Source organism: Diadema antillarum, unplaced genomic scaffold (assembly GCF_040938485.1).
Source record: "Diadema antillarum isolate AM-2024a unplaced genomic scaffold, OU_Dant_1.0 seq00001846_RagTag, whole genome shotgun sequence".
Classification (NCBI taxonomy): Eukaryota; Metazoa; Echinodermata; class Echinoidea; order Diadematoida; family Diadematidae; genus Diadema; species Diadema antillarum.
This window is the reverse complement of record NW_027272518.1, coordinates 115,902-131,347: the sequence shown is the minus strand read 5'-3', so window position 1 is coordinate 131,347 and position 15,446 is coordinate 115,902. Positions and strand designations below refer to the sequence as shown.

The 15,446-nt window shown below is 37.2% G+C and overlaps 1 protein-coding gene across 1 annotated transcript in view; it reads right to left on the bottom strand.

Moving 5' to 3' along the window:
* The window catches only part of LOC139712715 (pregnancy zone protein-like), a 50,964-nt gene that overhangs the window by 32,380 nt on the left and 3,138 nt on the right, over positions 1–15,446 (bottom strand). The window contains exons 2-13 of the mRNA XM_071624517.1: positions 14,803–15,022; positions 13,208–13,373; positions 12,859–12,914; positions 12,055–12,247; positions 9,902–9,992; positions 8,892–8,979; positions 7,999–8,113; positions 6,725–6,834; positions 5,525–5,689; positions 4,694–4,885; positions 4,217–4,385; positions 3,500–3,681 (exon numbers count right to left, since the gene is read on the bottom strand). Coding sequence (XP_071480618.1) covers positions 3,500–3,681; positions 4,217–4,385; positions 4,694–4,885; positions 5,525–5,689; positions 6,725–6,834; positions 7,999–8,113; positions 8,892–8,979; positions 9,902–9,992; positions 12,055–12,247; positions 12,859–12,914; positions 13,208–13,373; positions 14,803–15,022 — 1,747 coding nt within the window. The remainder of the gene's footprint in view (positions 1–3,499; positions 3,682–4,216; positions 4,386–4,693; positions 4,886–5,524; positions 5,690–6,724; positions 6,835–7,998; positions 8,114–8,891; positions 8,980–9,901; positions 9,993–12,054; positions 12,248–12,858; positions 12,915–13,207; positions 13,374–14,802; positions 15,023–15,446) is intronic.

The window sequence follows — 15,446 nt, the reverse complement described above, 5'->3', positions numbered from 1 at the left end:
TCACTCCGTGTATCACGCACAGTTTTCGAGGGGAACTTGTGTTATTGTAATACAATAATGTGAATTCAGATAAGGTTTGTTTCATTGTCCCGAAGTCCTTTAATACAAAACACACAGATTCTGATACAACTAAATGTCCGTTAGTTCGGAAATGAAAGAGGGTTTGTTATTAAGCACATTTTGGCGTTATTCCAAAGGTTCGTTAATTCGATAATAAAAGTTATGAATGACAGGAATAGACTACCTTCACGGTGGACAGAGAAAAGCGAGAGGGAAGAGGAAGATGATGGGTTAAAACCAGGGCACGTGAGGCATGAGATATAAGCTCCTCAAAATAAAGAAGTGTTACATAGAGTTGTGGTAAACGATAGACGATTGTGGTTAAAAAAAAATATTGCAAAAAGTTTAACTCATTCTGAAGTGTAACATTTCTTCAAAATGTCTTTAGCTCAATGGTAAAGGCATTCAAACTTCAAACTTCTTTTAAACTATACTATCAAGAGAAATCCGAAATTTCGGAAGAGTAAAAGAAAATACAAATTTAGCGAAAATAGTTTTGGTTAAAGGCATTGACATTTACTGGATTACCGGGTAGGATATGAAGGGACAGCTTCGTTTTTTATGAACATAGAGTCAAAATACAAATGCCATGGGGGTGCTGTCAAGGGGATCCCAACGCAGCACCGGCCAGCCAGGGGGAGGTGTACAGCACTTAAATGGCCGAAACACTGGTGATCCCTGGTGTGCTGCTGACGATCCATGGCACTTGCGGAGTTAACATCTTTCCGTTTATTATCTTCCAGGGAGAAGTTAAGCTTGTACATAAATCGTCCTAAATGCAAACGATACAAATCGTAAATCCTTAAGATGTTGTTTTCATAAGATGATATATCAGTATGGCATCTCCGTGATTCCTGGCAAATAATACAAAGAATTTCGTTTCCTGTAGTAATGATATTCTTTTTTATTAAAAGTAAGATTGGCGGGGGGGGGGGGGGGGTGGGGGCAATGACCTGGGAGGTAGTTCCCCAGGGGTAATTGGCGTGGTGCACTGTCCTGGTGGTAATTTTCGTCTTGATAGTTATAGGGGAGGGGGAGTTGTAGGCTTACTTATCCTGGGTAATCATCCATGGGAAGTTATCGGAGGGGGTAGTTATCGGGTGGAAGTTATCTGGGGTCTAGTTATCGGAGGAGGGGGTAATTAACCTGGGGATAATTATCATGGTGGTAATTATCTGGGGGGGGGGGGTGTACTTATCCGGAGGGTATTTATCCGGGGTGATTATCCGGGGGTAATTATCCGGGGGTAATTATCTGGGGGGTAATTATCTTTAGGTTTATTATCCGAGGGGTAATTATCCGGGGGTAGTTATCCAGGGGGTAGTTCTCCGGGGGGTAGTTACCCAGGGGGTAGTTTTCAGGGGGGTAGTTATCCAGGGGGTAGTTATCCGAGGGGGTAGTTATCCAGAGGTAGTTATCCGAGGGGTAGTTATCCAGGGGGTAGTTTTCCTGAGGGGAATTGCCCTGGGGGGTGATTGCCCTAGGAGGGTGGTTGTCCGGGGGGTAGTTGTCCTAGGGGGTAATTACCCTGGAGGGTAATTGCCCTTGGAGGGTAGTTGTCCGGGGGTAGTTGCCCTAGGGGGGAATTGTCCTGGGGGTAATTATCCGAGTGGTTGTTATCCGGAGAGTGGTTTTCCAGGGGGTAGTGTTCCGAGACCCGTTTATAGAGCATCTAAAGCATATTTCTAGGGAATAAAATCACAGTGGAAAGAAAAAAAAAAAAAAACAGCGCGAATGAGTATGATTAGAACATACGGGGGTACGTTATGTGACCAGGGTGTGAGAAGATCGGCGAGGGAGCAAAGCGAACCAGCGGCAGGGGGAGGGGAGGATGAAATGTATTCATGAAAAGCTTAAACGTGATCACATTGTTCGAGCAATACAAATGTGACTCTGCACCTCAAAACAAACAAAAAGTCGCTAGACATGAATTTTTAGTTAAGACCATATTCCGAAAGAGCAGACTTTAAGCTTTAAAATGATGTATAACTTAAATCAAATGGACTCTCCTAACCTATCTAAATATTGGAAAGAAAGCACAAACTCAGGTAAAGTGTGAACTGAGAAAAGAGGCTCTGAAGTACAGTGTCTATTCAAGCGCTTAATCTTTACCAAACTGTGCTGGCTGTGCGATGAATGGGACAAAAAACAGGAAGTAAACCACCAGAGTATCAACAATGAAGGGATTATCAGATTAAACGGAAATTAAGCATGCCTCTTTAACACATTGTGTCCATAATTAATGCCAACTTTCAAAGCAGTAGCACTATCCTTTCAAAAGTTATTAGAGTTGAAAGTGAAGAGTGTGGACAAGGTTTTTCAGAAATGAAAAAGGGATTCTAAAGGCACACATAATCACACTATTCTACCAAAAATGTTCGAGATAAACTGCTAAAAAAACACACTTTCCTGCCCGTTTTATGATACCAAATTTTAGCATAATGTAAAAGAAGACCCGCTCTTTCAGAAAATATGAAAAAGTTAAGTTCGGCTAGGTTGACCCATTTCACTTATTTCAGTCCTCACGCAAAATCGGTGTGTGCGACTTTATGTTCGTTTTGAGGTGCACGGTCACAAATTATTCTTATATTACTAGAAAGCATACAGGAAAAAGAAAAAAGGTAAGGTTTACTCATGGTATGTTTCAAGGGGCACACTCGAGGACGCGAGGCTACCATCTATACACTGAATTTACTCATAAGTAGACGTAAGTGTCCATTGATAACTATATAAATGTATATTGTTAGTTTCTTATAATTTTTCGCCCCGCTAAGCAGCGATGTTTGTGAGCCGCGTACCTACTTGAACCCCCTGTAAGTGATGTTTTCCTGGCATCTACTAACGCAATGGAGACCATAAGAAGCAGTCCATGATAACGTCTTTGTGGATAGGTTAACATTTTAATACACAGTAATATCCAGAGTTATCATTGTGTTTGCTTATTAACTCTGGATTAAGTCTGGACATGATGGCGTTTTCATACGCATAAACTTTTACTTGGCAGCTAAAGGATGGCCGGGGGGGGGGGGGGGGGGTTAACCCCCGACCCCCCTCCCCCGTAGATCCGCCACTGCTTCTACCCTCACTCTTCGAAAGACCTGTTATACACTAACAGCCACAGAAACTGCAGATTATGGGAATTGACCAAAAAAGGGGGGAAATATCGACTTTGATCGGAATCAATGTTTCGATGCATTTAGTGTCTCATTTTATTGAGGCATAACGGTGTTCATCCATTGATTTAAAGTGCCTATTCGAAGATGATGCCTGCTCGACTTCCCTGGTTAAAACCTTTCCAACTGAATTTCTCAAGTTCGTTTACGCATAGTAGCAAGCATTGTCACAATCCGTTATATTGAAGGTTTTTGAATGAAGGAGATATTATTATCTATTTTTGACTGACTAAAAAGCTATAGCGTGCTGGCATGTTGACACCAACCTTGTTCTGAAATGCAGGAGCTATTTTGATTTCTCCATTGGCGCTGACTACTTCACCGTCTCCTCGGATGTAAAAGACAAGAAGACGAGCTAATGGAGACATCTCAGCCGTGGCAGTGAAGGAAAATACCAAGTTCTCGACGATCAATGAAGGGTAGGGTAGAAGTACGGGCGCTCTGACTTCTGAAATTGATCAATTAATGAATATAACATTTACCTTTTGTTGTTTTGCAACATCACATGAAAATTCACACTGAGAGTACGCAAAACAGCGGTCATACAAACTTTCACCCAAAAAGATCGATCGATTGATCGATGTTCCGGGTACAGATCATTTTGAGACAAAGATTAATGACCTCTCTCAGAAAAAAAAAAGGAAAAGAACACACACACTAACAAAAACAAAAACAAAACAAACAGGCAAAGAAAAAGAATGCAGGCCAATATAATTGAACCCCCCCCCCCTCAAAAAAAAAAAGAGGAAAAAGTTTATTTTATCTAGTGATATCGCTTAGCGAAATCAGATCATTAAAAAAAAACAGGGAAAGCACCACTACACCGGTCTGTGGTCATAAGATATCCAAAGGGCGATGGCTCTACAATTTATTGCAATGTGAAGGAACATCCTGCCTTGTACAAAAAAAAAAGAAAAAAAAAATCACCAGCATGAAGTTTGTGGGAAAACTCTGTAATAATATCATCTACCAGCAGACCATACCTGTTGTTCTCCGACGCCCGCCAAAATATGGAGGAGAAGATCTTTTTTCTCTGCCTGCGGCTGATACCTCCCTCTGTATTTCCACGTGGATCTCTACAGGTGGATTTATCACATTCGGATTTGTCCATGTCTCTTGCCCGCTGGAGACGACACGTCCTCGTGACAAAACCTGCAGCAGAACAACCAAAATAATTCGATCCTTCAGAGGTAAAAACATTAATGTTTTTTTTTTAAATTTCCCACATTAATTTCTAAAACAGAGCCCCTCTTCCATTGCTCTCAAAGGTTTAGCCTAAACATGGGTTAAATTCTTGCGGTGTATTAAGACTAAGTGCACATCTTCTGTTGTTTGCACATTTGTATACAAAACGATCGCTACCACAATCAGTCCTACTGAATTACACAAGCAATGCAATGAATGGTGGAATGACTGCTAAGAGTCAACGACAGAATAAAAATGAGAGATTGGATACTAACCCGGTAGAAAAACTTAATACTGGAGGTTGTCTCAGAGGTAGGCCTTGTAAATGTAAGGTTGACATTCACATCTTGACCACTGATGACTGTTTGATCGAAAGTTCCAACATCAAGAAAAGAACCACTCGTCGAATACCATGCGTTCACTGATTTCGTTGGGATCGAAAAACTGCCACCTTCTGCGTCAGTAGCCTGGGAATGCACAAAGGAATGAATGGAACCGAGTGACTGCATAACTATCTTGTAACACATGGTCTGGCAGTTTAAGCGTTGGTATGCTACTTATATCTTAACCTTAATTCTCCCTTGAATCTTCACAGAAGACATACAAAATAAGGCATTTCTATAGGAACAATACCAAACCCCCTTTTCCAAAATGAAAAATACATTTAATGAATAAATAAATAAAGATCATGTAAAATCAATTTCAGCTAGAGATGAGCAAACAACAAACAACATCATAACTTCTTCGACTGCTGCAGTCTTGTATATCTACATGGAATACTAAGATTGTTTCCTCCATTTGGGAAAATAAGAACAGCTATTCAAGGAAGATGGATTTGTTTTACCCCCCCCCCCCCCCCACACACACACATACACACATTATAAATCATATCATGTACACAGAATTCATCACTCACGTTACCAAAAGCAATCTGTCAGTCAATTTCAATTCTTAACGAGATTTGAATTGCACTATACTCTATACATATCAATACGTGTGTGTGTGTGTGTGTGTGTGTGCGTGCGTGTGTGCATGTATTACTGTGTAGGTGCGTTATGTGGGTGGGGATGCATACCGCTATATGAATTATGGAAAGAGGTCATTACCCTTAACGTCAGGGTTACTATTAGTGGGTCAGAAGGTCCTTTAATCTCGAATCGTCCAATGCCGTTAGTTTGAGTGACAACTGAGATGTGCCTTCTCGTCTCCTCTATTTGTACACGAACTGCAATACCCGGAACTGGGGTGCCATCGGGGTATGACAGAACGACCTTTTTTAAAGATAAGAGAAATTATCACGTGACATAACTTCCATTACAGTTATTCCTATGTCAAGCTTTAAACCAAAATGCGTCAATCATTACATCCTGAAGAATGGTCAATTTATGTATTTGCAAACTTTAATGTTTATCCTGTAATCTTGCATGTTAATTATTGAATCAAGATAAAAATGAATTTAGATAGTAGACATACAGAGCCCTGTTCACATGCTGGTCACGAGAATAGGGCCAGAAAACAGTGTGTTCTTGATTAACTCCCTTACGATAATGCTATTTTCAATTCATAATTTTGCGTTTGCTCTTTTTTTTCTGCTGTCATTGCAAACGAATGATAAAAAGCAATAACAAAACAGTAAAAGTGTGTCATTAACTGACTTTTAATGAGGTATAAAGTAATGGGAAATAGGCATCAAAAATACGAGGCAATATTAGTGCTTTAGTGCTATGAAACCCTGCTCAGATATATTGCCAACTGTAACGGATTACTTTTAAGTTGTGGATATAATACAAATGTATACTGAAACATGATGACTCTTATAATTACATCTGACGAGTCACTCGGAAGGATAAACGCTTTTACGTCATTTTTCACAAATTGCTTTGCTTCTTATTCTAAAACCAACTGAGAATCCCAACTTTTTGTGAGGACAGCAGTGTAGAAAAGAATGTGAAATGCTGCAGACGTTAAGATCTGTAATTCAAATGTCAAAAGGGCACGCTGTTTATCAATAAAAAAGCTCAAGTCTTCTCTCTACTTCAATAATTCCAATAAGGATGAAATAATTTTGTCATTAGGCTCATCTGGTTGTATATGAATGAAATACATCATAACACAAGCATTTGTTGAAGAAACATTTCTATAACATTTTGGTAAAAGTAAACCATATGTATAATGCCTGTTATTCCCATAACCAACAGCAAATCTATCCAACAACAATGACAACAAATGAGCAATTTCAAAGACATAAAATAAAATATTGGAAGAAAGAAATGAAGGTACCAGTTAGTACTAAAGAGATTCCTTACCTGCCCCCTGTAGGGTAATCCTGGTTTGAAGAAATCTGGTCCCTGGATCTTTACTTTATAATGCACATGGCTGAGGGGAATGGATACGGTTTGTGATTGCATCCACACTCCTAAATTCACAGGGAGACAAACATAAGCATATATACGCAAAAAATTGTGGTCAGAATAATATTCAGCCAAAAATAAAATACAAAATAACCGGTACGACTTGCTAAGGGATCTCTGCAATATAAATTTGGTAAACTTTGCTGATGCCTTTAGGCCTGTACATGGCCACATCACTAAAATGCTTAATGATTCATACATATAAGTTTTTTTTTTCTTCACCGTGTAAGACTTTTTTTCTTTGTTCCTATAGAAGTTTTCTTTGCTTTCAAACAATCTTCTAGCTGTGGCTTCGTCCCCATATAATGTTTGAGCTAATATAGACACAGTTATGTGCCTTGTTGTTCCTACTTATGGACCTATCAACTCAAACAGCACGACATGTCCATTTTTTTGTGCAATTGTTCTGATTTTTTTTTCTTCATGCCGCAGTGAATGCTTATTTGTCTGTTTGCATCTGTTTTTATTTTGGCATGGATTATAGGTGCGACTCATTATTCCAGGTAAGGGTTTTGTGTCCCCTTTGATCATGTTTTCTAAATTTCCCTCTGCACGATTACGCAACTTTAACTTGATCGTGCTTTAATTCTGTATGTACTACAATCGAGAGCAATAATGAGCTCTGATGCCACATCACAGGTCCATTGCTTCTATGACTTTAAAAAAGGCACTAAGAACTCATAACCAATGTTATTAAAAATGCTATTTAATAAGATAATTACATCTTCACAAGTCAGATGTTGTCTTTCTTCATATATATATATATATATATATATATATACAAATAAAAATACACATAAACACATAAATGGTAAGATGTGTGTATGTATCAACTTCAATAGATACTTCATTCTTGTCACAAACTAGGTCTTATAGAAATTATGAAGTCAAAGTACCATTTCATTTCTTTCCACATGAATTGTTTCAATAATTAAAAGCTGTGTGTGTTTATGTTTATGAAGTCAAAGTACAATTTCATTTCTTTCCACATGAACTGTTTCAATAATTAAAAGCTGTGTGTGTTTATGTGTGTGTGTGTGTGTGTGTGTGTGTGTGTAGGTGTGAAGATATATATTTATTTAGGATAAATTCCACTTGAAAAATATGCCTTTCTGACTTGTTATTGTTTAATTATGTTCATTGCCGATTCTTTATCCACAACATCTTACCTGTTCCTACCTCCGTAAAGTTTGAGACCACTTTAATTTCCTTCCCTCTCAACGTTCCGCGGCCAAATGTATAATTAAATTCAGCACATCCAGACGTATCTGCCTCTAAAATAATCTGTTAAGAGGGATCGAGTTAATGTTTTCGAAATATTTCAGAAATTGCCTTGTCCACACACATTACATATTATTGATCAGACTTTCATTGAGGGTAGCAGCTACACAAGTTTCAAAAGTGACAAAAAGTTAGTAAACGTAATCATATGTCGTATTTGCATGCTTTGTTTTATTTACAAGTAACGTGCATAAGAAACTCTGATGCACAAACAATACGATAGTAATACCTTCTTTTTCTTAGTGTGATTATGATTACACTTTTATGGGTAAGATGTCAAGGAAGGTTCAAGGAGGAATCCATACACCGACTGTTATTTTGTAATCCCACCAAACCAATGCTTTTACGTCATGCAAGACTAATAGAATTCAGCAGAAAAGCACAGGTTTTAAATACTGACAAACTCATGAAATTTGTGACACTTTATCCTCTTATCCAGGCAGAAAGTGAAGACGGACAGATTTAGAGACAGAAAGAGAGGGGGAGACATAGATATAAAGGGAGAGATACAGAAAGAAAGAAAGAATGAGAGAGGAAGCGAGGAAAAAGACAAGGGGAAGAATATAATTACAGGAAAGAGAGAGAGAGATAGCACAGGTCGTACGGAGAAGAGCTGCTTTTGCAATTTGTAAGGCAAATTTGCTATCAGCCAATCAGACGCAAGGATTCCAGCAACTAATAACAGTTTGTCACACAAAATGTATGACAAAATACTTCATAAAATGCTCACAGTTCTTTTCTGCTGATCCAGTTATCTTAGAGATCCAATACCCAAACTTACCCTTTCTAGAGTCGTGGTAGATAGCCAGTGATGTCCCAGCAAGATTGTCGCTTCAATACTACCTCTCACGGGCTGTCCATAGGTGTACCTGTTAGTCCAAAGAAAATGCATTAACACTTATTTCAACCGCAGTTCGACTGAATGTTAACGATATTCATACACGTCAAAATATGTCTGTTATCATGCATGCTACACGTGTATGTTATAAATATATTATTGATCTTTAAAAATTATGGAGATTTAAGAACATGTTGCTTAGGATTAATAACAAAAAAAAAAAAAATGCTTTGGCATGATTAAAGGAGTCCCTCGGATGATTTCCAGAACGTAAATTAACCAATATAAATTGATGAAAGTCTTGGTTTTTGCAACCGATTGCCTTGCCAAATTACCCTACATTGACGTATATAAAAACAGAATTAGTGTTTCAGTAGCACCCATGATAACAATCATGGACATATGTCTACACTGATCCCATTGTACTGTGGCAGTATTCTCACCTACGACCCTGATCACAGGTCTAGACAGGCGTTTTATCCTTAAACCACTCTGTATTTATGCCCATATAATTATATACATATATATATATATATATATATATATATATATATATTGTATATATAATTGTGGATATAATTATATATGCATTTATATATATATTATATATATATATATTATATATATTATATTATATATATATATATATATATATATATATATAATACTAGACAATAAACTTTTGATCCAAAGTACAAGATGTAGTAGCTTTCTTTAATTGTTTGTTTGTTTGTTTTCTATTCCAATAGATTAATTGTGCACAGGTATTTCAAAACATTATTGATCACTTAAGATTGTCAATCAGCTGAAAGAGAGTGCAAGTCAATGTCAAAATTGGCTAAAAAACTGCAATAAATCTGCAAAATGATCCACAACCGCATGGCGATAGGAAGTAAATTAATTGACACATTCCATGACATGACAATCATGAAGAGAACTGAGGAAATACTCACATGGCACATACTGTGAACAGCAGAGGCGATGGCTCAGGGGCAAAGATGTATCCTGTTTTAGGGGTCACCTTCACTTCAAACTTTGGCAGAACTACGTGATTCAGAGAATTGAGATGACAAACTTAGTAAAACATAGTTGCTTGATCAGATCAACATTTTGGTTTGATTTGATTTGATTTGATTTGGTTTCTTGGTTTCTGTGTCATCATTGTCCATGTTCACGCAGCTGATAACATACAAAATACTTATACACACATGTTGTCTACAAGGTATTTTTTCTCCGTTGGATTTACAAACGATATAAGAAAAGTGTAAACGGGGTACAACAAGGCAGAAGGGCTACGACTTAACCCTAAAAGGACCGGGGGTGGAGGTTGAATCCCCCCTCGATATTTTTTTTTTTTTCGCGACCATTCTGCCGCGCGATTTTTTTGACCGCGCCGCTCGCTGACTTTTTACTTTTTAAGTCTTGCACATCTTATGACACCATTTTCGCCTATTAATCGGACATGCCGTTACGATGATGCACGACATTTTATACATGCTTGCCAGACTGAAAATGGGTCAAAAACGTAATTTTGTGTGCAGACTCAATGCAGATAGTTTTTCTCACGTTTTTATAAAAGATATGATTATTTCCAAGTTAAATGGCTGAAATCAATTAATTCTAGCAGAATTATGTTTAAAAATAGGTTTTGTAATCAATTTTGTGGAACAAAACGAAAAAACAAAAGGTCGAAAAAAAGAAACACATTAGAAATTTATAAAACAATAGAATACTTATGAAATTAACTTTGATACCAGATATCTTTTTAAATACATTCGTTAGGAATGCTACAAGGACTAATGTCACCAAAATTAGGATGCCGTTAGCTTTATTTTTTAAATTAGGGCAATATTTATGAATTTACAAAGATTATTTAATATGAAGAGCTTGTTTGCAAAAAAGAAAAAAACACACACGATAAGTCCATATTTGCCAAATGGAGATATTTTCGATTAAAGGTCAAGAAAAATAAAGAGAATAATAATAAGAAATGTTTTGCTTCTTTTGACCATAAGTTCAAAGATGTACCTTGTAGTGACCGATATATTATTTAAAAGGTATTATTTTATACTTCATGACAGAGACCGTACTTCAAAATCTTAAAAAATGGACTTATCGGTTTTTGCGAACAAACCCTTCATACAAAATGTAAAAAAATAAAAAAAATCGGTTCATTTTTATATTTTGATAGATTACGCGACAAATAAATATATGAGCCAATTTTCAGGGCGATTGCGCAATCGAAGGCTGAGATGTCGTGGAGGGGGGGGGGTTGACTCAACCCTCCCCCGGCCACAGAACAGGCCAAAAAAAAAAAAAACCCCACAAAAAAACTGGTTAGTGTTAAGCGTACCTTGCAGCACTTCTACTTTTTTCAATAATCAGTAGGCCTACAGTGTATATAACTTACATAATGTCTCTCCAAGCCACTCAGTTTTCACTAATAACTATCTTGGAATAGTCACATACAAAGAATATGAATTATTTTTTAGTTAAGAGTATAATCCTGAAAGAGCAGACTTTAAGCTTTAAAATAATGAATAATTCAAGTCAAATGGACTCTCCTAACCTATCTAAATATTGGAAAGAAAGCACATATTCCAGAAAAGTGTGAACTGAGAAAAGAGGCTCTGAAGCACAGGATCTATTCAAGCGTTTAATGTTCACCAAGCCGTGCTACCTGTGCAATGAATGGGACAAAAAAAAAAGGATGAAAACAACCGGGTTAACCACAATGAAGGGATCATCAGATTAAGCTGAAATTGAGCATGTTCTCGAAATATTCACTGATTCACTATAGAAACAATTTTGGTAGTATGGGGCTGAAGGGAATAATTGATTTTTTACAATTGGTTTCAACAGATCAAAACTGGAAATTCATCGTATTAGTCCTGTACATATATACCAACACAAAAAAATGGGGGAAATTGTTTTACACTCTGCGAAGACCTTTCTACTTGTGTGACTCAGTCACAGGAATGCATGCATACCGTACGTGTCATTCTAAATATGAGGAAGTTGGGAGTTAGTTCTATAAATGCTGCATGAAATTACCAGTAAACAAGGGAAAGTTATAATCATAAAGTTATGGCTGAGGTTGTCTCACCGTACTCCTCGACATCAAAGGTCTGAACGCTATCTGGCATATGTCCGTGATGTCTGACACGGATCCGCCATGTTCCCATCTCCGGCTCATCAGACAGGGTAAACTGTAGGTCTAGAAGGCCATCGGGACTCAGGAGGTTTTTCCACTGTTTCATACGAGTTCCCCCCGGTGACTCAATGAACACAGTGTGTGCCTGTCACGGGTTATGACAGAATAGTTAAGAAAGAGGATATGTGATTCCAAGATGAATTCAACATTTATTTGATGAAAATTGATGTTGAAATGCCTGAGACATTTATGACAGAGCGATTTTAATAAAAGTTGGAACCCATCTTTCATTACGCTAGCTTTGTTTTACTTTGTTCTTGGATGTCTCAGCCATTTCGAAACCGATTTTCATAAAATAACTATTGAACTAGTCGTAGAAGGGTATGGGACTCTGGGGTTTCTTGATATCTCGCAAAAAGTTAAAAGCCAGCCCTTTACTCAGTAAATGACGGAAGATTTCGTTTTCCTTACTTTGATAAATCAAAAAAACTGAACATTGTTTCTTCAATTATTCAGAAGGTCTGTAAATGTGAAAATAAATGTAAGTTAATCATCGCGGTAGTTCGTGTGTTACAGAATTAAACAAAATGTCATTCCGAAGGTTTATTTATGCAGTATAAAAAGTGAATTACGTTTTTTTTTTTTTCCGAAGGTTCGTCAGCATACGCACCTCATTTGCATTTTTTTCTTTTTTTTTTTAGAAATAAGAAGCACATGCAAACACTGAAAGTCAGACAATCATCTTGAAATACTTACATGGTCAGGAACCGGTATCATATCTGGGTAGTCTACCGTCAGGACTCTAAACATTACTGTTGACATACAAAAAGAACGGACAGTTATACCATAGGACATCAAAATGAATACTAACTACCATAAAACTTACTCTAGAAACTTAAATCTTAATTCGCTAAATAGTTTTTGGTTTGGTTTGGTTTGGTTTTTTTTAACTTTTTTTCAACTCATAACATATTGTACATAGTATTATGCAGCATCAATTATAGCTAGTCTAAATAAATAAATAAATGAATAAATAAAACAAAGCGGACACTACCATCTGAGGACTAATAAACATGAAGTGCTCCACATTTGTAACAAATCTCACCTTTCTGGCCAGGCTTGTATAAGGGCTTGTCCGTTTGGACGAAAGTGTGCGTCACCTCGTAGCCCAGTAACATCTCTTTTTCAAAGACCTGTGTAAAGGGGCCCCCGGCGGACTTCTCGCCAGTAAATACGTGGTGAAAATTGACCAAAATTGGTCCTGCACGAGGCTGTGAAATGAGAAAGGAAAGTTGTAAATATGTTTCAGTTGTTGGAAAACAGCGATAGATAATTATTACTGAAAATGATACCACATGGTCAACTGGCACAAAATCAATTGATATATATATGACTTTGAATGGCATTACCAAGACTTCACGGTACATAATACCTAGATTCAGATCTCAGATTTTGAATTTACCTAGGTTGTAAAACGTTGTTTTATGAATTACACGGATTTTGCTGACATTTAAGTAGTTAAAGCTTCAGTAATAAACAGTAACTGAGAGAAAATAATTTATTGTATTCTGGCATGTATTACTGTTGTCAAACCAAAACATGTTGCATCGGAATTTTGCAGTCACTCCTCTATAAGTTACAACAGTTTAAAGTGAAAACCGTGATTGTGTAGGGTCCTACCCTGATTTTGCTTATCATATGTAGCGTAAGTATTAAGACTCTTAATTGTGTAAAAAATCACCTAATTGTTTGTTTGTTTCTTTCTTTGTTGTTGTTGTTGGTGGTGGTGGTTTGTTTTTTTTTTCCTTTGGTCAACACCACATATACAGGTCGACCGGATGATAGAAAAGGTCCTGATAATCCCGAGATGACCTGGATGTCTGACTGTATTTGCGTATCTTTTTGAAAGAATTAGCTCAGAAATTCATCGCAAAGTATTTGTGAGAGTGAGAGACTATTAGGACAACGTCAAACTACGGTTCAATATTAAATTGAGTTTGAGTCTGTTACATAAAGGCAGGTCTCACCAGCATGTCCCTAGCCATTGCATTTTTCTATAATTTAACAAATAGTGCAACAATAGAACAAAGGGAAAATACACATTAACGTTTTAACATGTGGAGTTCAGCTTTAAGAAGATTGATATTTGCCAAAATCATTTTTTTTTATTCACCTCTCATCTTTTACCACGGGATATGGAACGTTTTTGATAGTGTGGCGGAGGGGAAGAGAGCTGGTGGAAGCTCAATGCTATTAAGTCATAGTGTGGGGACAACCCCCCATCAAACGCTTACTGGCTGGAAATTTAAGGAGAGTATTTCAACCACCTAAAAATAAGACTTGGAAAATCTTTGCTTCTGAATGCAATATTGAATGTTGTGACTGATTCTATTTTTTTTTTTAAATTTAAACACATAATAGATTGTCTTCGAAACTTTCTTTAATAGTCTTCAAGTCTTGCATTATGCTGCATATAAAATATCGCCCTGCCATTATTGAATTAGTGCGTCTGAATTGTACTTCATAGTCCTTTTAGCAATTAAAAAAAACCATCTGCTCGAACTCATTCAATCTTCTCAAGTATAAGGGAATAATAACACCTTCTTCCCACTTTGAGATAAACGCAGGAACCAAAATGTTGTGCCAAATTGAGAATGATGGTTGACTCGGCTAGAAGACGCTCCTGCATGTTATACTCACCCCGATTCTCTCACTTTCTGTTGCTTCACAACCCAGGTCCACATCAAGGCATGTATCCACGTCATCCAACGATTTCTGAACAATTACGGTCGGGCATGGTAACGTGAGATACGTGATGTTGAGTTCCATGGAGACAGGTGTTACAAGATTTTTCATCGTGAAACATCCAGTCCCTACTTTGTTGAGTCGAAGCTTCTTCGGATACATGACAATGACACCACTGCAAAAGCAAAAGATAATTCCGAGTTACTTCTTTATTTTGCATAATTGCTGCAAATGTTAACGCTCATTCAAACAAACCACATGGTTAGATCAATATCCTAGAAGGGACTGTTTGTCAGTAATATTTGTGACCGTGCACCACAAAACGAACAAAAATCGCACCCCTTGATTTCATGTGAGGACTCAAGAAAGGTGAAACGGGTCGACCAAGTCAATTTTGAGTTTTCCATATTTTCTGAAATAGCTACTCTTCTTCTACATTATTCTTGAGTTTGGGATCATAAAATTAATGGAAAAATGCATTTTCAGTAGTTTTTCTACAGCCCTTTTTTGTAGAGTAGTGACATCAGGTATGTCTTAGAGGCCCCTTTTCATTTTTTTGATTACCCTTTGCAAACTCTTCACATTAAAGTCTGATAACT